The sequence below is a fragment of the Panthera tigris genome, chromosome E2 (genome assembly GCF_018350195.1).
Source record: "Panthera tigris isolate Pti1 chromosome E2, P.tigris_Pti1_mat1.1, whole genome shotgun sequence".
In the NCBI taxonomy this organism is placed as follows: Eukaryota; Metazoa; Chordata; class Mammalia; order Carnivora; family Felidae; genus Panthera; species Panthera tigris.
Window position 1 is genome coordinate 14,644,143 of NC_056674.1, and position 24,744 is coordinate 14,668,886.

The 24,744-nt window shown below is 53.0% G+C and overlaps 1 protein-coding gene and 1 long non-coding RNA gene across 7 annotated transcripts; one reads left to right on the forward strand and one right to left on the reverse strand.

Moving 5' to 3' along the window:
* Positions 1-191: 191 nt before the first annotated feature.
* Positions 192-8,518, forward strand: DYRK1B (dual specificity tyrosine phosphorylation regulated kinase 1B). 6 transcript variants are annotated; one of them, XM_042968682.1, is made up of 12 exons: positions 856-1,117; positions 2,374-2,537; positions 3,576-3,695; positions 3,783-3,971; positions 4,136-4,283; positions 5,156-5,442; positions 6,186-6,332; positions 6,419-6,559; positions 6,867-6,902; positions 6,987-7,182; positions 7,576-7,682; positions 7,777-8,518. In XM_042968682.1, exons 1-12 carry the CDS (start codon positions 1,039-1,041, stop codon positions 8,146-8,148), a joined length of 1,986 nt encoding a protein of 661 aa, XP_042824616.1. In that variant the 5' UTR covers positions 856-1,038; the 3' UTR covers positions 8,149-8,518. The 6 variants fall into 6 exon arrangements, with proteins under 6 accessions (XP_042824618.1, XP_042824616.1, XP_042824613.1 ...); XM_042968684.1 differs by lacking the exon at positions 856-1,117 and adding an exon at positions 192-332 and having other exon boundaries at positions 6,867-7,182; XM_042968679.1 differs by having other exon boundaries at positions 6,867-7,182.
* A 6,666-nt stretch (positions 8,519-15,184) lies between these two features.
* On the reverse strand, positions 15,185-17,355 carry LOC122234226. Its single transcript, XR_006212020.1, has 2 exons — positions 17,207-17,355; positions 15,185-15,591 (listed from the first exon to the last, which is right to left on the reverse strand). It is a non-coding gene; the product is annotated as an uncharacterized LOC122234226 (long non-coding RNA).
* Between the last annotated feature and the right edge of the window lie 7,389 nt (positions 17,356-24,744).

The window sequence follows — 24,744 nt, forward strand, 5'->3', positions numbered from 1 at the left end:
CTTTCTTGGCTGCCTTTTGCGCAGTCGCAACCCGGGTTTCGGCGTTTGGGCGGGGTTGGTAGCTTACTGTGCGCGTCTACCGGTAAGCTCCGCTGCGCGCAGGCGCGGAGTGTTACCTTGGGTCACGTGGGTGAAGCGAACGGGGGGGGGGGAGTGGGGGCGGAGCCCGAGGCGGGAGGTGGGGGCCGGTTTGTTGTGGTCGCCATTTTGCTGGTTGCATTACTGGGTAATCGGGGCCCTGGCTCGCCGCGTCCGCCGGATACTTTCAGCCAGTGGGCAGGTCTGAGCTCGGGCTTCCCGAGCAGCTTGAGTCCCCTTGCCCGCGCCCTCAGGTAACAACGCGGCTACAGGTGGGGTAGCACGAGCTCGCGGGGAGGGAGCAGTACGGACCCGCCCTGCCCGCGTCGCCGCGAGACTTAGCACGAGGCCGAGGGAGGAGGGCAGGGGGGCGGCGGGCAGGTGCAGGCCGTGCCTGGCTATTCATAGTCGGATTCTTGGAAGGGGCCGAGCCCGAGGGAGCAGTCTTGGGAGTGAGGCTGGGAGGGGGTAGCGGGGCCCCGCTCCCGCCCTTTGTTTGGGCTCGACTCCTCCGGCTGCATCGTCGTCGCCTAGCAACAGCTGTTCTGGACTGCGATTGGCTGAGCTCTTGGCAGCAGCGGCCAATGGCACGGTTGTTGCCATGGCAGGTGCGGACTGCCAAGCTCTGCTCAGCCGGCCCCGCCCGCCGGGGCTCCGCCGACCGGGGCGGGCCTCCAGGGTGGGGGGGCGGGACGCCTGGGTCCCCAGGGGCGGGTGGCTGCGCGGGGCGGGGCCGGCGGGGCGAGGGTTAACCCACCCCTCCCCCGTCCACCTGCTTTCCCCTTCCCCCGCGTGCCCCGGGCTGACCCTCGTTCCCTCCTCTCCCCACCCCCGGCGGCGGCGGCTGCTGCTGTTGTCACCCACCGGGCCGCCTGTCCCGCTTGCCCTCCCCGCCGCGGGGCTTGCCGGGCCGGCCGGGCCGGGACAGGCGGCCGTCTCCTCTCTGCCACCGCCGCCGCCATGCTGGCTGCTCGCCCACCCCACTGGGGGCCCCACCGCGCCCCAGCCCCCCGTGGGCCCCGCGCCAGCCCTGACCCGGGTAGGGGGTGGGTGCTTGGAGAGAAGGTCCTGCCGTGGGAGGGCCCCGGGGAAGAGGTTGTTTCGGGCGAGGGGCGGGGGAGCTCCAAGAGAGAGGAGGGATCGTGGAGTGGCAAGGCTTGGCATAGAAGAAAGGGAGTGCCATGGGAGAAGGCCTGTGGGGAGAGGATTTTGGTGTGACAGGTACTCTGTGAGGGGAGAACTCTATGTGATATTTGGAGAATTTGGTTCTGGGGGCCTTCTAGGAATTGGCACAGTTGTGTATTGACCCTGGTGTAGAGAAGAGTAACTGGAGAAAGGGCCCTGGTAGAAATCTTGGATGGGAGGAGGAGGGGAAGATCCAGTGTAGGGGAGAGAAGGGCGAGGGAAGAGAAGCCTCCTTGCTCCCATCAGGGAAAGTGAGCCTTGCTTCTGAGGGAGACCATGAAGTAATACGGAGAAGAGCCCCGATGTGCCACGGGAGCAACTACCTGGAGCAGTGGTCCCTGGTGTGGGAGGAAATGTTATAGGGAAGAGGTCTTGGCATGATATGGGGTGGGTCCCCTGGGGGGTGGGGGCTGGTGGATGGGAATGCCATGGGGTGGGACTCTGTTGTATGGAGATAATCCTATATAACAGGTTAATCTTGGTGTGGTCCCCAGGACCCTGATGTGGTTTTAGGGGCCTTCAGAGGACTCTGTCGTGGGTTTGGAGGGGGCCCAAAGTTGTCTCATGTGGTTTGGGGGGATCCTAGAGCTCTCTGGATTGAGGGATCTACCGGGAAGGGTAGATCTTGAAGTGGAGGGACCTTGCTGTGATACGAGGAGATCCTGATGATCAGGGAAGACTGCAGGAGGGCAAGATCTTGTGTGAGGGGGCGTCGGGGAGGGCCACAAGTAGAAATGGGAAGCGAACAGTGAATCCTACTCTCTATACTGTCTGTGGTTTCTATCTTTTTCTTTTCCTCCCCCCAATTATTGGTGTCTTTCTGTTCTTTCTTGTCATGGTCTATATCCCTGCCTGGATTGCAATCATTCCCGTTCACATGTTCCCCTCTTTGTGCCACCTACTTCATTTATTTGGTAATCATCTGTTGAGGGACTCCGCTGTGCTCCCACCCCCACCGCTTCTCTCTGTCCCTTCTCGTTACCACCTGTTGCTCTTTTTCTCCTCTCCCTGTGCCCTGCCTTCTTTCTGATGTCTACCTCTTTCCTGCTTCGTACTGTCCCATACATCCCCTTGTTCCATGTTGTTCCCCTGCCTCCTGCCTGCTCTCAGGTCTCAGCGGCGGTGGCAGCCGAGGTGCAGGATGCGAGAAGGCGCCCCCCGGCCGGGCTCCCGCTCCAGGCCTCGCTCCCCTGCGGCCCTCTGAGCCCACCATGGCCGTCCCACCAGGCCATGGTCCCTTCTCTGGCTTCCCAGGGCCCCAGGAGCACACGCAGGTATGCTTTCAGCTGGCTCCTTACCTGCCTGGGGTAGGGGGAGGCTGGGGACAGAAGGGTCTGGGGGGTGAAAGATAGTTTGGTTGCCCAAAACAGTTTCCTTGGGGCATGAAGGGTCCATCTGGAGTGGAAAATAATAGAGGGGTTGCTGGCAGAATCTGTTTAGAGAGCCTGGGTTCAAATCCTGACATGGTGGTTAAATTACTTAGGTTCTCCCTGCTTCAGTTTTCTAGAATTCTGTAAAATGGAGCGAGTAATGATACCTACCTCACAGGGTTGTTGTGAGAATTAAACAAGTTAATGAAATGCACATAAAATGCCGAGAACAGTGCCTGGCACGTCGAAAACACTCAATGAATGTTCACTAAGGAAAAAAGTTCCAGAGTGAAAGTTGGGGGAGGGAGGTGGGGTGAAAGTGGGTGAAGGTCGAACCCAAAGGATCCTGGAGCCAGCAGCACCTTAGTTAGGGTGCAGAGTAAAGACATTCAGGGGTAGAGACTGTTTAAGGCTCGAAATGTAGAGCTTAAAGTGGGACGGCGTAGAAGATCAAGGTGCTGGATCCTGAAACACTGGGAAAAATGGTGCAGAGTTGGGGGTGAGGGATGAGAAGACTCAACGGGACAAGGGTAAGGCAAGAAGGGAGCCCTCAAGATGGGACACCCAGAATGGAGGGTCTCTCGGCGAAGGACCGCAAAGGGCAGAGCCCACGTTTTCTGTCTGATCTCTCCCACTGAGGTTCGGAAAGGAGTAAAGGTGTGGGATGGAAGGTGAGGGGTAAACAGTTCCCCATTCATTCACTCGGCAAATCTCTAATGACTGTCCGCTATGTGCCAGGTCCTGCTCCAGGCACCGGAAATGCAGCAAGAACCAGAGAGTCTCTGCCCTTGGGGAATTTCTATCCTAGTGGGGTTGTCACATGATGACCGAGTAACTATGTGCGTGTGTAACCATGATGACCCAGCCACCCATACAGCTCTCCCTCTGGAGGTCAGAAGTGCACGCCTGTCCTCAGTGCCCACCCCTCGCCCTGCCCTGCAGGTATTGCCTGATGTGCGGCTGTTGCCACGGAGGCTGCCCTTGGCCTTTCGGGATGCGACCTCAGCCCCGCTGCGCAAGCTCTCCGTGGACCTCATCAAGACCTACAAGCACATCAATGAGGTGGGCGGGGGCCCGGCTGGGTGCTGAGGGGTCCTGGCTGCCAGCACAGGTCACTCAGCAGTCCTTATCTGCTGGCCGGCTGGGCAGGTATACTATGCGAAGAAGAAGCGGCGGGCCCAGCAGGCGCCACCTCAGGACTCGAGCACCAAGAAGGAGAAAAAGGTCCTGAACCATGGTTATGACGATGACAACCACGACTACATTGTGCGCAGTGGCGAGCGCTGGCTGGAGCGCTACGAGATTGACTCACTCATTGGCAAAGGCTCCTTCGGCCAGGTGTGGGACGCACACCCTGACCCAGGGATTGGGGGGCATGGGCACCCACTGGTATTGACCCACAGAAAAGTGGTGCTTTGTTCTGTCCCCCATCCCCCTTCCCATCCCCTCCTCCCCATCCCCCACCCCCATTCCTCACTTTGTGACATGTCCTGCCCTGGCAGGTGGTGAAAGCCTATGATCATCAGACCCAGGAGCTGGTGGCCATCAAGATCATCAAGAACAAAAAGGCCTTCCTGAACCAGGCCCAGATTGAGCTGCGGCTGCTAGAGCTGATGAACCAGCACGACACAGAGATGAAGTACTACATAGGTGAGGCCTGGGGCAGCCATACACCCGGTACAGGATGGGGCTAGTGTCTTCAGGGCAGGCTCTGGTCTGTAATTCCCTGACATCAGTGATTCTCTTGCCGCCTTCATGATTTCTGACCTATTCCCAGCATAGTGCTGGGAATTTATAGTGCAGAATTTATTGGGTGCTCACTAAGGGTCAGGCTTATTGCAAGCACACATTGAATCAACTGGTTTCCATATGACCACAGCCCTGGGGGGAAGGGGCATCATGGCCCACAGCTTGGAGTAGAAAAGGAAGTATTCGGGCGCTATCACTTGCCAAAGGCCACCGGGTTTGTACTCAGTGGAGCTATAATGTCACCAGGCAGTAGACTCCAGGGCCTTTACTCCTGACGTCTGTGTCAGTCTTTTTCCTCTTTCCCACACTGATTCCTCTTAGAAAAAGCAAGAGTAGATTAGAGAGTGTGTTTCTTGAAATACATATGGTTACAGTAAATGGAAAGCGAGTGTCCTCTGCCACAAAAATAAACAGAACTGAGACTAAAACAATGTTACAAAATTAAGGACATGGCGAAGGGTATTAAAGACCCATCAGCACCAAAGAGAAACGTTCTCTTTCATTTATCAGGAAGTTGGAGAGAGACTTGAAAAAAATGAACTTCTCTTAATCAAGAAAATATTTTTCTTGACGTGAATCAAGTTACAGACCGAATGGAAGCACCCTGACCAGCAGCTGCCTCCCATGGGCACACCACTATCTGTCCGGTGCTCACACGGCAGAGTCAGATCTGCTTGTGGCCTCTCTCCCTATTACTGTGTGTCCCCGGCTGCCACTGGCCCTCTCTGAGGCTCCGCTTCACCAGCGGCCCATTTCTGCCTCCTTCCCCGCAGTGCACCTGAAGCGGCACTTCATGTTTCGGAACCACCTGTGCCTGGTGTTCGAGCTGCTTTCCTACAACCTGTACGACCTCCTGCGCAACACGCACTTCCGCGGAGTCTCGTTGAACCTGACGCGGAAGCTGGCGCAGCAGCTCTGCACAGCGCTGCTCTTCCTGGCCACGCCTGAGCTCAGCATCATTCACTGCGACCTCAAGCCCGAGAACATCCTGCTCTGCAATCCCAAGCGTAGCGCCATCAAGATCGTGGACTTCGGCAGCTCCTGCCAGCTTGGCCAGCGGGTGCGGCGCGGCACGGCCCGGGGGCGGGGCTCGCGGCGTGGGTGTGGCAGGGGCGGGGGCACCGGTGGCTGGAGCCCGAGGGGCGGAGCTAGGCTGGGGATGGGGTTGCAGGGCCCAGCCTGAAGTGGCCTGGCGGGTGCCTGAAGGGTAGTATCGGGATGAGGTGTTGGCTGTACGGAGTGGGCGGGGGGGGGGGGGGGGGGGGGGGGGGGGGGGGGGGGGGGGGGGAGTGCCACAGGATGTAGTTCCCAGTAGGAAAGGAAGCGTGAGGCCTGAGGAGGCAGCGCCAGTGTTGAGGCTGCCAGATGTGGGTAGAGTGAAGTTGGGTTGGCTTTGAGCTTGGAGTGATGCTTTGCTAAGTTGTTTGCCCTGTGCCCTTCAGAGGGGACGGGTGCTTTAGTTTTGCAGCTTCATGTGAGCAGACATTTGAGATGGCCTGGAAAGGGTCTGGATTGCGGGGGTGGGAAGGGCCTGGGCTTGCAGACTGCCAGTCTCTGATGACCAGGGTCAGGCTTTGGGATGGAGATCAGGGTGAGACTAGGTCAGCAGAGACTTCTGAGGCTGGTGAATAAGATGATGGTAGTGGCTCCTGGAAAGCAGGGGTGCTGGTAACATCCAAGTTTGGAACCTCCGTCCCCGGTTTTGGTGAAAGGAAGCTTGTCTCAGCTTGGGGTATAGCCATGGCACCACTAGGGGAGGCTGGGACCTCTGACTGCTGCCTTCTTCCCTGCTCCGCCCCCCAGATCTACCAGTACATCCAGAGCCGCTTCTATCGGTCGCCTGAGGTGCTTCTGGGCACACCCTACGACCTGGCCATTGATATGTGGTCCCTGGGCTGCATCCTGGTGGAGATGCACACTGGAGAGCCCCTCTTCAGTGGCTCCAATGAGGTGTGCTCCCGAGGAGGGGGTGTGCTGGAGGGGACAGAGGCCTGGTTGGCCTGATGACCCTGACTGCCCACCTGACTGCTCCACAGGTGGACCAGATGAACCGGATTGTGGAGGTGCTGGGCATCCCACCAGCCCCCATGCTGGACCAGGCACCCAAGGCTCGCAAGTACTTTGAACGGCTGCCTGGGGGTGGCTGGACCCTACGAAGGACAAAGGAACTCAGGAAGGTGCGGCCCCTGCCCCACGCCGCTCCTCCCACCCTGGTGGCCCCTCACTCTCTCACACTTGGGGCTTCCTCTCTCCCTGCTTCCTCTCCCTTGTGTCTTTCCCTTCCTTCCTCTCCCCCTTGTCTGTCCTCTCCTTCGTCCCAGCCCACCCCCCCTCCCCCGTTTCTCCTACCCACCCCACAACTCTTCTTAGCTTCTCTCCTTTCACTTTCTCTCTTGTGCCTCTGTTTCCCCGTGTGTGTCTCCCTGCCCCTCCTGCCCACTGACGGCCACTCTCTTGCCCCCCCTCCCACCCCCTCCCTGCCAGGATTACCAGGGCCCCGGGACACGGCGGCTGCAGGAGGTGCTGGGCGTGCAGACGGGCGGGCCCGGGGGCCGGCGGGCGGGGGAGCCGGGCCACAGCCCCGCCGACTACCTCCGCTTCCAGGACCTGGTGCTGCGCATGCTGGAGTATGAGCCCGCCGCCCGCATCAGCCCACTGGGGGCTCTGCAGCACGGCTTCTTCCGCCGCACGGCTGATGAGGCCACCAACACGGGCCCGGCAGGCAGCAGTGCCTCCACCTCGCCCGCACCCCTTGATACCTGCCCCTCCTCCAGCACCGCCAGCTCCATCTCCAGCTCTGGTGGGTGCCCAGTGCCAGGTGGGCTGGAACAGGAGGGTGGGCAACATGGGTTTGGCCTGACCTGGGGGACCTTGCCACTGGGCCTTCATCTAGAGCTTTGAAATTGTGGGATCCTGGACTCCGGAACGGGTGGGGCAAGAGAGCTCTGCCTGGCTGTGACCTGCTCTCTGAAATTGCGGTTGGGCTCACACCTCTGAAACTGCTTCTGACTCTGAAAGCCAAAACTGAGCTCTGATCCTTAATCTCAGAATTGGGCCCATCCTTCAGATAGGCTCTGATCCCAAAGCCCAGGCGTGGGCCTGAGTCGCCAGCCAGACTCAGCCACCCGAAAACCCAGCCACCACCTCTCCTCACCCTAAGGCTTCTCCTCATTTCCTCCCCTGGCACTTCCAGGAGGCTCCAGCGGCTCCTCCAGTGACAACCGGACCTACCGATACAGCAACCGATATTGTGGGGGCCCCGGGCCCCCCATCACTGACTGTGAGATGAACAGCCCCCAGGTACTGGGGCCTTGGGGACCTGGGAGGTGGATAGTGGGTTATCTGGCCTTCAGGACCTGGGTCTCCATCACCCACTCTTCCTCTGCTCCTTTAGGTCCCACCCTCCCAGCCGCTGCGCCCCTGGGCAGGGGGTGATGTGCCCCACAAGACACATCAGGCCCCTGCCTCCGCCTCGTCACTGCCAGGGGCCGGGGCCCAGTTACCCCCTCAACCCCGATGCCTTGGCCGTCCCCCATCACCAACCTCACCACCACCCCCGGAGCTGATGGATGTGAGCCTGGTGGGCGGCCCTCCGGACTGCTCCCCACCTCACCCGGCGCCTGCCCCCCAGCACCCGGCTGCCTCAGCCCTCCGGACTCGGATGACAGGAGGTCGTCCACCCCTCCCACCCCCTGATGACCCTGCCACTCTGGGGCCTCGCTTGGGCCTCCGTGGTGTACCCCAGAGCACGGCAGCCAGCTCATGACCCAGCCCCCTCCCTGGGGCCCCTCCTGAAGCCATACCCCCCATCTGGGGGCCCTGGGCTCCCATCCTCATCTCTCCCCTTGACTGGAATTGCTGCTACCCAGCTGGGGTGGGTGAGGCCTGCACTGATTGGGGCCTGGGGCAGGGGGTCAAGGAGAGGGGTTTAGGCGCACCCTCCTCACTAAGGACTGGACCCTTGGCCCCCTCTCCCCCCCCCCCCTTGTTTTCTATTTATTGTACCAAAGACAGTGGTGGTCCGGTGTCGGGGGGAGACCCCCTTCACCCTAGGGCCCTAGGAGGGGGTGGGGGCAGGTAGGGGGAGATGGCCTTGCTCCTCCTTGCTGTACCCCCCAGTAAAGAGCTTTCTCACACGCCTGCCTGAGAGTTTGCAAGGCCTCGGCTCCCCTCACCTGGCCCTCAGAGGCGTGGTGGGGAACGGTGTTTGGGAGGGGGTGCCAGAAAAGCTCTGTCATGAGGGATGCATCCCTGGGGAAGTTATGGCTATTGGCGCAGACACGGGGCTGCAGGAAGTCTGGGGCTACGGAATCCTAGACGAGAGATCCTGGATAGGATCCTAGCCCATGTTTGTCTTTAACGTGGTAAACACAGACCCTGAACGAGTACACGCCCAGCTGTGGCCTGTCTCTGGAAAACATCAGGATCTGCCCTAATAAGCCAGGGCTTCCACAGAGTCTGCACAGGAGTGGCTCCTTATGCCAGGCAGGCATCTAGTAGGTGCCGAATGCTTGCAGCAGGCCTTATTCATGCCATCTGGGGAATGGCAGGCAGGCAGTGTAAAGTACAGACTTTACCCCACCCCCACCCCCATGTCTGGTCTTACCCTTTGGAACCGTGACGGAGCAAAGCATTTTGAGATTCTCTGGCAGAAAGATATTCCCGGGGTTTCAGGTAAGTGGGTCTGTTTCCATAGCAATTTGGAAACTTAAGTCTCCCAACCGGCCAGTCAAGAGCCTCCTGATTCAAAGGTACCTACCGTCTCCCGCCATTGGGGCGCGGCGCTTCCTGGGAAATGGAGTTATACGTTGCAATCCCTTTTGCCGCTCTTCGTCAGGGGACTACAAAGACCAGAATTCTTTTCGCTCACGAGTTAGGGCCAGTCTCAGGCAGCCAATCGGTAGTCAGAGGTGGACGGGGCCCGGATGCTTGAGGCGGACTGTAGAGAAGGAAAAAGCCGTGATTGGGTGGCGTTGGTCAGGCTGTTCGCCGGTGTTGAGTTCTGTCAGGCGTGCGGAAGGTGGGCCACTGTGCTGCTCCCCGAGACTGAGCAGGTTAGGCGTCCGCGGTCACAGAGCAGGAGGGAGGCGCTGAGGCCTGAAGCGGCCCCATCGCACAGAGCATCACCAGCCGCGGTGTCTGGCCCAGCTCACAGGAATCCCCGGTCGGTAGGAGAGAAGGGTGGACGCCGTTACGGACCTGCGGGTGTTCGGGAGGGGGCGCAGTGTGGAACGCTGAGGGGACCCCAGACGAGGCACGGGTAGGGAACATTCCCGGAGGAGGAGGAGCTGTTTGAGCTGAGACCCGAAGACCGGATGTTTGGGGTGGCGGTGGTGCGGTGGTTTGCGCACAGGCAGCGACGAGAAACAGCCTGTTGTGTGAATATGAACTGCGGGTGATGAGGTGTTGGAGAGCCAATTGAAAGTTCTGTATGAATTTGATCGTGGAAGATTTTGTTGGCCTGATTAGGTAGCTTGGATTTTGTCCTAAAGACATCGAGGAGCCACGAGAGGATTTCTAGAAGGGAAGGGGCATGGCCCAGTTTGCTGCCATCTAGGAACAGGTTGATGGGAACGAGACTAGGGTCTGGGAGCCCAGGGTGGTGGCTGTGGCACGTTCCGAGGCAAGAGATGTTGGGGATGAACCAGGGCAGGAGTCTTGGCTGGGAGGGGAGACAGGATGTTGGTGGGAGAGACGTCCAGAAGGCTGAGTTGACAGAATGTATGGCTTTACAGGCTGTGTGGAAGGGGGAGGCAGAGAGGGGCGGGAAAGGGGTATCTCCAGCAGGTAGAACAGTATCTGGCATATTATAGATGCTTAATAAGAAAAAAAAAAATTTTAATGGACAGTTCTAGGAGGCAGAGACTATTATGATCTCCATTTTGCAAACAAGGATGCTGAGCACAGAGAAGGTTAAGTAATTTAACCAAGATCACATAGTTAGCAAGTGGAAGGCCCAAGATTGTGTGTGTGCTCGCGCATGTGTGCGCCTTTGACTTAGCAACGTGCAAGATGAGCTTCGAGACATCATCAGGATCCAGTCATGTAGGAATTTGGGATAAGTGTGGAAATGTATATCCCACATTTCAATGTCCAGCCCAGAACCTCTCCCTGACCTGCTGACTGCCCACATGATACCTCCTCTCTCAAGATAGCTGTAGTCCTCTGGAGACCAAGGTATCTTGACCAAATTGAACTCTGGTCTTTTCACCAAAACCTGTTCTTCCCACATTCTCAGTAAATGCCTCCTCCTTCATTGTCTTATATTCGTGTCTGGTCCATCAGCAAATTCCTTCAAAGTGTGTTCAGAACCTGATCCTTTCTTCCCACCTCCACTCTTGTCACCCTGGTCCTGTCCACTCTATATCCTGCCTAGACCATCACGGCAGCCTCCTCAGTGGTCTCTGTGCTCCCCACAGTCTTTCTTATATGCAGCAGGGTGACACTGAATACCTGTATCAGGTCACATTTCTCTCTTGCTCAGTACCCTCCTGTGGCGCTATCTCACACAGCAAATGCCAGTGTTCTTTCCATGGCCTTTGCAAGGCCCTTGATCCCTGCATGATCTGTCCCTGTTACTTCTCCACCTGGTCCTTTTACCCTGCTCACTCTGCTCCAGCTACACTAGCCTCAGGGCCTTTGCACTTCCTCTCTTTACCTGGAACACTCTTCTCCAGATGTCAAGGCTCACCTTCATCTCCTTTAGTTTTTACTCAGATATCAGCTCCTCCTTGAGAACTTCTTTGGCCACCCTTCTAGAACTATACTACTAACATTCATATATTAATTTCCCTTTAACTGTTCCGTAGCATTAATCATATCACTATTTGACTCACTGTATAGGTTATCTTGTTTATTGTCTGTCTCTCCTCTGCACCCACAGCAGACCATAAACTTCATGAGGGCAGGGGCTTTTATCTACTTCATATTTTATCTTTAACATCTGGAAGAGCTCTTGGCACATAGTAGGGGCTCAGTAACAGTTTATTGAAGGGACGAGTCAGTGGTGATTTCAGAATGTAGATCCTTACCCCGGTGTCGCAGGGACTCTGCCCATCCCTCTTCCACAGAACTTCAGAGGACTGCCTTAAAATTTTCTGAGGTCTCAGACATTCAGCAAGGATTTCATCTTGCTTCTGCTTTGTGCTCAGCATCAGGAATACAGCAGAGAACAAAACGGTTTCCCTGTTCCCCGAGAATTCACAGTGTCAGGGGTAGAGGTTCAAATCGTCAGCTAATCACACAGATATGAAATTACAAAGAAATGCAGAAAGTGCCATAAGAGCACTTGGCCAGAACTCTAATCTAGATCCTAGGAAGTGAGATTGAAGTGATGAAGGTGTAGGCATTAGGCACTCCATTACAAGGGGTGTGGGTGTGGGTGTGGGTGTGTGGTGGTCGGAGCCCAGAGGCTGATGGGGAGCAAGAAGCCTGGTAATGTGGACCCTGTAAGGAGTTGGGTCCTTAACCCCATGCGTAATGGAGACTCTCAAAGAACTTTAAGCAGTGAGAGGAGGTGCCGTCAGTTCTGTATGTTACAAGATCCCTCTGGCTGTCGTGTGGGGGAACTGACAAGGGGGTTAAAGATTGAAGTAGTGAGACCTGTGAAAAGGCTGCTCTCCTGAGATTAAAATAGCCTCCTCTACCGAAGGCCACACATCTCTGTTCCTCCCATCAAGAAGTGGAGTCTCTCTGCCCTCTAATCTAGGCTGGCCCATGATTTGTCTTAACCAGTAGAGTGCAGTGGAAGTGATGCTGTGCTGGTCGGGGGCCTCAAGAGGCCCGCAGTACTGCTTTCACTTTCTTGGGCCCTGGGCTGCTTTACAAAGAAGTCCAGCTACTCCACTGGAGAGAGATGCGTACAGAGAGAGGCCCAGCCACCCCCCAGCTGTTCCGCTGTTTTAGCTGATGTGCAAGACAAGAGTGATGCCATCTTGGATGTTCTAGCCAAGTTCCCATCTGACACCAAGTAGAATGGAGACTCACCTTGCCCTCCCCGCTTTGCTCAAATTCCAGAATCATGAGCAAATAAATGGCTGCTATTTTAAGCCACTGTGTTATGGGATGATTTGTTACTCAGCGATAGCTCACTGAAACAAGCTTCCTGATATCTTATCATTTTGTATATTAGCTCACGTAAGCCTCACAGTCACCCTGTGTGGTAATAATTGTTATTCCCGTTACACAGATGAGGAACTGAGGGCACAGAGGAGTTAATGGAGGACTGGCAAGATATCTAGCACGTAGTAAGTGCTGAGTTTGTGATAGCTATTAGTCGTTAGCATGAAAATGTTCATAATCGTTAAAGAAGGGATAGTAAGACGATATAAGCATTATTAACCCATTTACTAGTGGTATGATTTTAGGTAAGTGACTTCATCTCTCCAAGGCTCAATTTTGTCATTGTAAAATGGAGATTATAACAATATTCGTCTCAGGGTCTGACTTAGCAAGCGCCTAGCATATGGCAGGGATAATTACTATGAAGCATAGGGCCAAGATTATTGTAGACAGTGACCTTAGGACCACAGGAGGAAGCCAATTTCTTGGAAGTTCTAGTGGAGAGACAGACAGGTCATTGGTGATATTGTTGAAGTGCTGCATCAGGCTTCACCTGAAGTGGGTTCCTTCTGGACTTTGTCATTAGGGAAACCAGTAAACCTGGCTATCATTTACGCCAAGTTGAACTGGCTTTCCGTTACTTGGAACCAGCATCCTAACTGATTCTAGCGTTTTATTCGTTTATTTTTTGATTCATCAGCTACTGAATACCTACTGCATTCCAGGCACTGTTTCAGGTGCTGGTGTTATAGTAGTAAACAAGGTCCTCCCAAGCTCTGACCTTGTTGCAACATCCATTCTCCTGGGGAAGGTGGATGGTCGGGAAATCAGTGTTGGGGATAAGAGCCTGGGAGATTGTTGGGGGGAGGGGGGTTGAGGAGAGGAGGGGTGGAGAGTGACAAACAGGGGGAGGGGAGGGGGCCTAAATAAGTTTTGTGGAAATGTTAATGGAGGAGAGACCTGGCCAAAAGGGAGGAAGCCAGCTGTGCGTGTGTTTTGGGAAGGACATTCCAAGTAAAAGTAGAGAGCAAATTCAGAGGCCCCAGGTATGCGGGGATGTGTTGGAGGAGCAGGAAAGAGTGAACTGGACCAGAGTGAACCAGTGGACGGGAAGGGGATGAGGGTCCAGGCCATACGAGCTTGGTTGGCGGACTCGAATTCGGTTCACAGTGAGGGGGGCAGACATGCAGTGCGTTTGGGGCTCAAGAGCGATGCCATCTACCATCTTTGTAGGGTTCCTTTGGCCACTGCGTGGGCACCAGGGTGGAAGCAGCGCAGAGGCTGCATCTCTCCAGCTGAGAGATGGTGGTGGTTTGGCCAGGGGTGTGGCCGAATTTAGGACATAATTTGAAGGAAGAGTGGACAGGACTTGGGGTACAGGTGTGGGGTGAGAAAGAGGAGCCAACGGCTCTAAGTTTGGGAGGAAGTAGTACCAGGAACTGCCTGGGGGAGACCTGGAGAGGCTGCGGGTCTGTGAAATGTCCCTGTGGACTGGCCGAGCACGTGGGACGTATGAGTCTGGCATTCAGGGCTAGATCTGAGCTAGAGATACAAACGTGGGAGTCACTGGCATTTTCGCAGTTGTAAGGCCCAGGATGAGGTTGCTAAGGGTGAGTGGAGGTGGAGAGCAGGGGGCCCATGAGGAGTTAATGCAGTAATCTAGGTGAGAGATCACAGTGGCCTGCACCAGGGCAGGGGCAGGAGTGAGCAGTGCTCTGGAAACATCTGGAAGACAGAGCCCACAGTAGATTGGTCATGGGTGATGATGGAGAGAAATGGACTGGGGCCTGGTGAGGGCAGGATCAAGTCTGAACACGGGGCAGTGACTCTGCTTTCCTCTTTCCCCTGGGCCCTGTGGTCCCCGCCTCCCTTTGCATTCTGCAGGCAGCTAGGCTGGCCCAGAGTAGACTCTTGCCCCGACTCTGTGTGACCTTCCAGGGCAGTGCCCTACAGCCCCTCGGGCCCCATTCCAGATTCCCCAGATGAGAATCGAATTGGGGTCCAGTGTCCAACCCAGCTGAACCTGTTGTAGCTGGAAGATTCCTTCTGGGAGGGGTGTGCACTGGGCAGTCACCTTCAGTGTCCACACTCATGGAGTGTTTCTGGCGGTCAGTGTATGGAAGGCCGGCATGTGGGCAAGGGGAATGATTTGGTGCTGTTTTGATAGGTGGGTGGGACAGACCATCTGTGTGGCCTCAGATGTGCCCTGCCTCGGGTGAATGGGGTCAGGGAGACCATGAAGGTGGGAATCCGGCAGGCTCTGGGCTCAGAAGGGGAAGGGTCAGGTTGGGAGAAGTCATGGGGATCTGGTGCAGCTTCTGCCGCCATCAGCATTGACAGTTCCTAGTCAGGGAGACACTCATCGCTCCTGGGGAGACACACGGCCGCGGCGGCCTCCCCAGAGGAGCCCAGAGGAAGCACGTGACCTGGTCTAAGGTGTCAGGAAGGACTCCCCAGAGTAGAGAACACAGGAGGTGAGATCTGAAGAGCCAGATGAAGGGAGCGAGGGACTCTGCTGGGCCAACTCATAGCCAAGTCCACGGCTACTTTAAAATGTTTTTACTTAATAATTTTGGGTTTACAGAAAGATTGCAAAGATAGTACAGAGACTTCCCGTACATCCTACACCCAGCTCCCCCGCACGTTAACATCTTACATAACAATAGTTTTACATTTGTCAAAACCAAGACGTTAACATTGGTTAGTGTTGGATTAACAGAACTCTGAACTTTATTCATATCCCCCCCCCCCCCCGTTGTTCCACTAATGTTCTTTTTCTGTTCCAGGATCCAATCCAGGATACCCCGTTGCATTTACTCGTCCTGTCTCCTTGGTCTCCTCCAATCTGTGACAGTTTCTCAGTCTTTCCCTGTCTTTCATGATCTTGACAGTTTTGAGGCATATTGGTCAGGTATTTTTGGACAGGTAGACTGTCCCTCAGTCTGGTTTTTTTCATGTTCTCCCAGTTAGACTATAGGCTGGGGATGAATCCCACTGAGACTCAGGTGACCTCATTTCATGAAGGTGGCATCCACCAGGTATCTTGCCCGCGGTATTACTGTTCTGCCCTTTCCTTACCATGCGTGTGTTAGGAGCAAGTCACAGCATCCAGCGTACTCTCAAAGGGAGGAGAATTAAATTCCGTTTCCTAGAGGGAAAAAAGTCAGATATTGTCTTCATATATAAAAACCACCACAGTAATTAATAAATGTGAGAAGATACTTTGAGGCTGTGCAGATGTCCGGTCTCCTCAGAGTTCCTCCCCCTGATTTTGGCATCCATCAATGGATCTTGCCTGGGACAGTTAATATGGTGGTTGTCTTTTTTTTTTTTTTTTTTTTTTTAAAGTAGGCTCAATGCCCAACATGGGGCTTGAACTCGTGACCCTGAGATCAAGAGCTGCACGCTCTACCGACTATGCCAGCCAGGCACCCCTACTGTGGTGTTCTAATGACGCTGCTTTTCTGTTTCCCTCAGTTCTTCCCTGTATTTTATTTGGAGTTCTTCTGTATGAAGATTTGTCCACTCCACCCCATTTATTTTATTTGTACAGTCATTGATTTATATCAGTATGGACTGACGGATATTTTTTGTATTCTTTCGGTATAACCCAATACCATCAAAATTTTTTCACTCAGATTTTTACAGGTTTGGCCTAGAGGCCCTGTCAGGTTGGCTCCTGTGTTCTTTACTCCTTTTTTTTTTCTCCCTCAAGCACCTCCTTACTTTCCAGCACTGTAAGGAGCCCCAGGCTTATCTGGCACTCTCCCTGGTCCTTTTGCTGGAGAATGGTAGTAGGAACCAAGGTCTGCGCCCTGGGTGTTTTCATTGCCGGGTGTCACTGCTTCCAGTCGCTCTCAGCTGACAAAGCTAGGAGATGTATGTCTGTATACAAACCGACGTGTACATACACATCTGCATCTCTGAGCGTGTGTGTGCAGGTGGATGTCTGTGTCAATGCTGATGAGTGCACACTGGCCAGCTCTGACTCAACTCTAGCCCTGGAAGGTCCACTCCTGCCTACCCGCCCCCTGCCCCGCCCTTGCTTTCTTTGTAACTTCTTTCTCTGACAATGAGAACCTGGCTCAGTGGGCACCTTTTAGTGCTCATCTTGTTGGCCACTGTGGCAAAAATCAGCAGTGTTGGCCATTCCTGCCTTCTCTAAGGACACTCTCCCCTTGGTTTCTGTGATGCTGCTGTCCCCTGATTTTTCTCCTCTGTCTTGTTTCTTTGCAGTAAGTTCCTCTGATTTCACCAATTCCTTAAGTGTTGGAGGCTCTTCTCTCCTCCCAGCCCCTGGGCCATCTTATCCACTTTTATGGTCTGTTTCCTGTCTCTGTGCTGGTGATGCCCGTTCTCTGTCCTTAGCCCCAACCTCTACCTTTAGCCCCACACTTGGGCATCCTGCGGCTTCATAAAGGCCCGTCACCCTCAGCCCTGAGTGACCCCTGGGCCCTTAACACTCAGTGTGTCCCAAATTCCAAACCTTCTCCTCCAGGGGTGGCCCCTCCATATCCCAAGTTTCCACAAAGAACCCTGGGCCTCATCCTTGATGCTTTCCTCCCCAGCACACGCACGCGCGCACGCGCCCAGCCCGACCCATCAGCCTCCATGGCTTGTGCACTAGGCCTCCTAGATACCTCTCCCACCTGCCCTCTTCTCCCCTTTCATGGCCCTGCCTTGGTCCAACCCCACCTCTCCCACCTCATCTCGCCTGGCCTCCTCCCTGGGCCCCTGGCCTCCTTTTTCTCACTTTCACCCACCTCCACTTGGCAGTTAGAGGGAGTTCTGTAAAACACCAATCTGATCACGTGTTCCTGCTTACAGCCTTTCCGTGTTTCTCCAGCATCCTAAGGACAAGGTTCTAACTGATCCTGAAGGCCTGGTGTGATGTGGCCCCTGACCATCACTCTGCCTGTCTCCCCAACTGTCTAAGCTCCAGACACACAGAACGTGACGTCACCAGCTCTCTCACCTGGGCCTGTGCGTGGCCCCTCCCCCTGCCCCGCCCCCTCCAGTCTAGTCAATCTCGCCCAACCCACACTCCACCCACGGTCTTCCCACGCATAAATTTTAAAAGGATCCCAGACATCATCATCTATAAGGACGATGAACAAAATGTAACCAGTGGTCATTTCTGAGTGTCGGAAGGGGGCAAGGGCCTTTACTTTTAAGAAATTTTTTGCAGTGACTGTTTTCATTGAACACCAACATAACACCAACAGTAGTTGTGGGAGAAAAAGCTAGCAAGGGAGAAAATCCCATCATGTTTGAATTTTAAGAGGAAAAAACGTTCAGGAAGCGTCTTATAACTTTAAACATTCTGCAGCGGCAGGAAAAGCGCGGTCTTTCTCTGTGTGCACAGTAACAGTCATCAGGCCAGGATGGAATTGCAAATACCCAGCTAAGGGGATTTTTCTCCTACTGATTTTCACAGCGATTGTAAACACAACTTGTGTAACTTCTCTAAATGGTGTGATGCAAGCGTTTGGAACAACTGTCCTATATAACAGGGTTTCATAGGTGTGAAGGAAGGCAACTGAAGTATATCGACCTAGGGAGAATTCTTGTCTTTACTCTGATACCAGGGACTATTGGGACAATGAACTCCATGTAAAGGAAGTAGGAACACATCTGCATGGAGACACCCTGTGGTTTTGAACCTGGCTGGCATGTGCTTTATCATGACAACTGCCTGCATTTACCTGGCGCCTTCTTCATGCCGGGTGCCTTCCTAAGCCCTTTCCATGCATGAATTCAGTGATCCTCAGCCCTCGGGCAGCTACTGTTGTCATCCCTGGGTTTCCATGAGGTGTGAGAGTTGACATCGGGGACTTCAGGTTCCCTAGCTAGGAAGTGACAGCACCAGGATTCGAACCCAAGAGTTGGAATCTGCCTTGACCCACCTTCCTCCCGGATTCCATTCTTAGAGGATGACCACATTTCTGATCATGCGATTTCTTCTTTTCGGAAGAAGGGCTTCAGTGAGCTTCTCCATCTGCGAAAATCTTTTTTGACATCCGCAACTATTTATAAAGAATGTTTTTTCACTTTTAAGGAAAATTTCAAACAAACACAAGCGGAGGGAAAAGTCTAATGAATGTCCCATCTCTCAGCTTCAACAGTCACGGCCATTCTTGTTCCATCCATATCCTGCACATTTTCTCCCCTGCTCAGTTACTCTACAGTAAATACAAGTATGTCGTATTAAAAGGCCTTTTTTAAAGAAAAGGTCACCTACCATTCCTTGCCTCCAGTCCTCCCCCCTTTGGCAAATTGACCGCCTTCCCGATTCTCTGTTCCCTTTCCCCTCGTTTTCCAAATGCAGACGGATCTGTGTGTGGTGTGCCACTATCACCAGGCTCTGTCCCTGGCTCCTTTCCTGTAACCCTACCCCCCAGGCGCTTCTCGAGCCTGAAAACTATCCCTCTTAGTGACCACGGACATGCTGGTGTTGTTTGGCCTGCCCAGCCTCTGCAATGGGACATTTAATCTGCTTGTGGCGTTTTGCCATGATAGTGGCCTCTGCCCTTATTTGGGTTATTTTCTGGATGCCCTCTCCACTCAACCCAGGTCAGGCCTCCTGAACTTGTACAGAGTAACCCCACTTTAAGCACGCATCCTTACCACAGTCAGAATGAAACAGGGATTTGGGTCCTTCTCTATTAATTGCCTAGGGGCTCCATGAGGTCAGGAATCAGGTCTGTCCTTGTCCCTGCTGTGTCCCCAGCATCACCGAGCACAGGGCCTGGGATGCAGTAGGCGCTCAGGAGTGGTGATGCACTAATGAATGAATGATTGCCAAGGTCAGTAGCTGAGTGTTTGTCACGAGGGCAACAGGAAGCCACGGAAGTGTTTCAGACAGAACTGGACCCATTTTTCTCAAAACTCAAGTGCGTACGAATCCCCTGGGATCCTGTGAAAATGGAGATCCTGAGTTAGTGGGGCTAGGGAGGGCCTGCGATTCTGTACTTCTAGCAGGCTCCCCACTGACGCCAGTGCTTTGGGTAGCAAGGGTCTAGCTGTGCTGCTCAGTGCAGCACGTGGCTGTCGAGCACTTGAAATGTGGCCAGTGTGAACTGAGATGTACCCACAGTGTAAGATGCCCGCCAGATTTCAAAGACTTAGTACAAAAAAAAAGAGAATGTAAAATATCTCATTAATAATTTTTATATTGATCACATGTTAATATGGTAATATTTTGGCTATATCAGGTTAAATAAAATAGATTATTAAAATTCATTTCAACTGTTTCTTTTTAACGTGGCTACTAAAAATTTTTTAATTACGTTGTGACTCACAGGTGGGGTTCTCATTATGTTTCTGTTGGATGGTGCTGGTCTAGAACATTCCACACTCCCTCTCACCTCTAAACATTTGCACATGCTCTTTCCACCTTTTGGAGCACCGCTCTTTCTCCTGATCGCCTCTTCACAACTAACTCTGTACAGCTTTTGGGTCTCGATGTCTCCTCCTCCAGAAAGCCTTCCTTGACCCCCAGGGTGGGTCAGGTGCCCCTTCTGGGCTTCTACAACTCCGGCTTTCCCCCATCTCAGCCCTGACCGTCTGTGATGTCAGCGTCTCATGTCTGCCTCCCTCTCGAGACCGATAAATCCACGAGGATGCGGGCAAAGCCTGTGCTGGTCACCATTTTATCTCCAGAACCTGGCCCAGAATGACTAAATATTTGTTAACGGAATGAAGAAGTGACAAGAAGTGGGCCGTCCTCATGTTACAGCTCTGGAACCGCACTGGGAAGCCAGCTTTAGAGGTCTTGTTTCGATGTGCCCGCCACCTGCACAGCATCATCGCTGCTTTCCCGGTTTCGCTGGGGGTGCGGTAGACACATGGTGGGTCTCCTCGGTCCCTCCGTAGAATTGTCCTGCTTCTGCCCCTGAGCTGCCTGGGGCTCCCGTCTTAGCGTGTGTCCTCTGCTGGTGGCACAGCTCTGAATGAGGACACCTTTGTTAATTCACACAAGCTGTTGCTGGTACGACACAAATTTTGATAACGATTTCCCCCAGTCTGAGATTTCTTTTTCTCTTATTTGCACAGAAACATTGCTTTTAGGGGCGCCTGGGTGGCTCAGTCAGTTAAGCTTCCGACTCTTGATTTAGGCTCAGGTCATGATCTCACGATTTGTGGGATTGAGCCCCGCCTCTCTGCAATGACAGCACAGAGCCTACTTGGGATTCTCTCTCTCTCCCTCTCTGTCTGCCCCTCTCCTGCTCGTATGCACACTTTCTTTCTCTCTCCCTCCCTCCCTCCCTCCCTCTCCCTCTCCCTCTCTCTCTTCCTCTCAAAATAAATAAACTTTAAAAAAAAGAAACATTGCTTTTAAAAATTGGTCATTAAGAAATAGTTTGTTGGTCTTCTCCTTTGAGACCCTTCTATGCTTCAGTAGTTTTGTAATTAATTTGATACAAAGAGATGCTCCACTTCATCAGTAATCAGAGGAAGACCAACAAAGATGGCACTGAGGTCATCTTCCTCCCAGTCCAGCCTGCTTGTCCATGTGTCCTCGCTGCAGGCCCCCCACTGTCAGCGTCGCCCTGGACTTGGTTGCCACACTCTCCCCGCCCCCATGCATCACATCCCTGCTTTGTCATCCCCACCCTGCCCAAGTCCCTACCCATCCTAGACTCAAAATTATAATCACTAATGGGGTGCCTGGGTGCCTCAGTCGGTTGGGCGTCCGACTTCAGCTCAGGTCATGACCCCACGGTTCACGGTCCATGAGTTCAAGCCCCGTGTCGGGCTCTGTGCTGACGGCTCGGAGCCTGGAGCCTGCTTCAGATTCTGTGTCTCCCTCTCTCTCTGTTCCTCCCCCGCCTGCCCTCTGTCTCTGTCTCTGTCTCTCTCTCAAAAACAAATAAAGATTTTTTAAAAATTAAAATTAAAAAATTATAATCACTAAGTTCCCTTCTTCCTCTATCTTGATCCCACCCAGCTGACCAAAGCCAGCCGGTAATTGTAGAAACACCTAGAGGGGAAAAGAGAGGGCCACACTGAGATTCTATTTTATGTCTTCAAATGAGCAAAACTTCAGATGACTGCAGGTGACAATGGGGATTAGCAGGGCACCTCATGCACTCCAGGTGAAGGAGGAAGTCAGTGCAACCATCTGGACAATAATTTGGTATTTGAAAAATTCAACCATGTTGAAGCTTTGAGTCCCTTATACTCAGCATCTCCATTCCTGGATACTTAACGGGAAGAGACGTGAGCATGCGCGCTGGGTGAGGCGTCCCAACAATGTTTGTAGTGATTCACCAACAGCAAATTGGAAACCTGATGTCCATTAAAAGGAGAATGGTTAGGGGCGCCTGGGTGGCCCAGTTGGTTAAGCGTCCGACTCTTGATTTCAGCTCAGGTCATGATCTCATGGTCATGAGATCGAACCCCGTGTCAGACTCCACACTAAGCATGGAGCCTGCTTGAGATTCTCCCTCTCTCTCTCTCTCTCTCTCTCTCTCTCTCTCAGAATGAATAAATGAATAAATAATTAATAAAATACATGAGAATGGATGAATTGTGGTATATTCGCACAGAAGAGTATAATGTAGCAGGACAGACCTACAAAGGCATGAGGATAACATTGAGTGAATAGACCCCCACCAAAGAACTTTGCTTGCTTTCTTTTTTTTTTTTTTTTTAATTTACATCCAAGTTAGTTAGCCCATAGTGCAACAATGATTTCAGGAGTAGATTCCTTAGTGCCCCTTACCCATTTAGCCCATCCCCGCTCCCACAACCTCTCTAGTAACCCTCTGTTTGTGCTCCATATTTAAGAGTCTCTTATGTTTTGTCCCCCTCCCTGTTTTTATATTAGTTTCCCTTCCCTTATGTTCATCTGTTTTGTCTCTTAAAGTCTTCATATGAGTGAAGTCATATGATATTTGTCTTTCTCTGACTGACTAATTTCACTTAGCATAATACCCTCCAGTTCCATCCACGTAGTTGCAAATGGCAAGATTTCATTCTTTTTGATTCCCGAGTAATACTCCATTGTGTATACATACCACATCTTCCTTATCCATTCATCCATCGATGGACATTTGGGCTCTTTCCATACTTTGGCTATTGTTGATGGTGCTGCTATAAACATGGGGGTTCATGTGTCCCTTCGAAACAGCACACCTGTGGGGCGCCTGGGTGGCTCAGTCGGTTGAGCGTCCGACTTCAGCTCAGGTCACGATCTCGCGGTCTGCGAGTTCGAGCCCCGCGTCGGGCTCTGGGCTGATGGCTCGGGGCCTGGAGCCTGCTTCCGATTCTGTGTCTCCCTCTCTCTCTGCCCCTCCCCGTTCATGCTGTGTCTCTCTCTGTCTCAAAAATAAAAAAATAAAATGTTAAAAAAAAATTAAAAAAAAAAAAAAAGAAACAGCACACCTGTATGTATCCCTTGGATAGATACCTAATAGTGCAATTGCTGGGTCATAGGGTAGTTCTATTTTTAGTTTTTTGAGGAACCTCCATACTGTTTTCCAGAGTGGCTGCACCGGCTTGCATTCCCGAGGACTTTGCTCTCTTCGCTATTTATTTTTATTTTTTAAACGTCTATTTATTTTTGAGACAGAGAGAGACAGAGCATGAACGGGGGTGGGTCAGAGAGAGGGAGACACAGAATCTGAAACAGGCTCCAGGCTCTGAGCTGTCAGCACAGAGCCCGACGCGGGGCTCGAACTCACGGACCGCAAGATCATGACCTGAGCCGAAGTCGGACGCTTAACCGACTGAGCCACCCAGGCGCCCCTCTCTTTGCTTTTTATCTCCAGCTTCTAGAACGGTGCCTGGCAATTAGTTGGCATTCAATAAACGTGCAATTTTAAGTAAAATTTGTATTGAAGTATAATTTAATTAAATTTGATCTTAAATGATTGAATTTCACAACCCTGGGACACCTTACCCCTGGCTTTCTTGCTCTGTGAAATAATGCATTTCCTTCTGATTCAAGCCCTTTCGATTTGGGTCCTCTTACATGCAACCAAATGCATCATAACAGGTGACGCACATGGTGAATGAGTTACCGCTAACATTTTAGGGGGTCCTGCTATGTGTCAGGCACTGTGTCGAGGGCTTTACCTGCATGACTTCTTTGAATTTTCACAACACCCCTGTGAGGTTAGTTTTGGGTCCTCCATTTAACTGAGTGCGTCCTAAAAGGACTGCAGATGGTCGTGCTTGGTCTTGCCATCCATTGGATGCCTCCTGGGTCTAGACACACTGCTGTGCCCACCATCACCTTCAAGGAGTTCTAACATTTCAGTCACATATTTAAGATCAAAGGAAAGTTTTCTGTATTCACCTTATAAGAGCCACTGGAGGCATCCCAGTGGTTCCCGTTATCTACAACATAACAAACCACCCCAAATCTTAGCGGCTTGAAACAATTTATTATTATGTCGCTTGCTTCTGTGGGTTGACTGGGCTCCACTGGGCAGTTCTTGCTTAAGGACACTCCTGCCATTGCAGTTGGACATCAGCTGGGTCTGCAGTTACCCGAGTCCTGACTGGCTGGATGTCAAGATGGCTCGCTCACATGGCTGGCAGTTGACATTGACTGTGGCCGTGGGCTGTGGCTGGAGTGCCCATATGTGGCTCTGTTGGGCTTCTCAGCATGGTGGCTCCAAGAGGCAGCATTCCAGGAGTGAGCTTTCCAAAAGACCCAATCAGAAACTGGAAGGCTTCTTACAATCTAGCCTCAGAGGCCCAGAGGGTCATTTCCTCTGTATTCGCTTGGTAAATCAGGAAGGGCAGTCTGGATCCAGGGAGAGGGCACCTGATCATCTCTCTCTCTCTCTCTCTCTCTCTCTCTCTCTCTCTCTCTCTCTTTCTCTAAATGTTTATTCATTTTTGAGAGAGAGAGAGAGAGACAGAGGGCAAGTGGGAGAGGGTCAGAGAGAAAGGAAGACACAGAACCTGCAGCAGGCTCCAGGCTCTAAGCTGTCAGCACAGAGCCCGATGCGGGGCTCGAACTCACAAACTGTGAGATCATGACCTGAGCCAAAGTCAGACGCTTAACTGACTGAACCACCCAAGTGCACCTCTCTCTCTCTCTCTCTTTTTAAGTGTGGATTTATTTTTGAGAGAGAGAGAGTAGGGGAGAGGCAGAGAGACAGAGGATCCAAAGCGGGCTCTGTGCTGATAGCAGAGCCCAATTCAGGGCTCGAACTCATGAACCACAAAATCCTGACCTGAGCCGAAGTCAGACGCTTAACTGACTGAGCCACCCAGGTACCCCCCCCTCCCCGCTGCCTCCCGCCAATCATCTCTTGATGGGAGAAGACACTCCAGGTGTCTG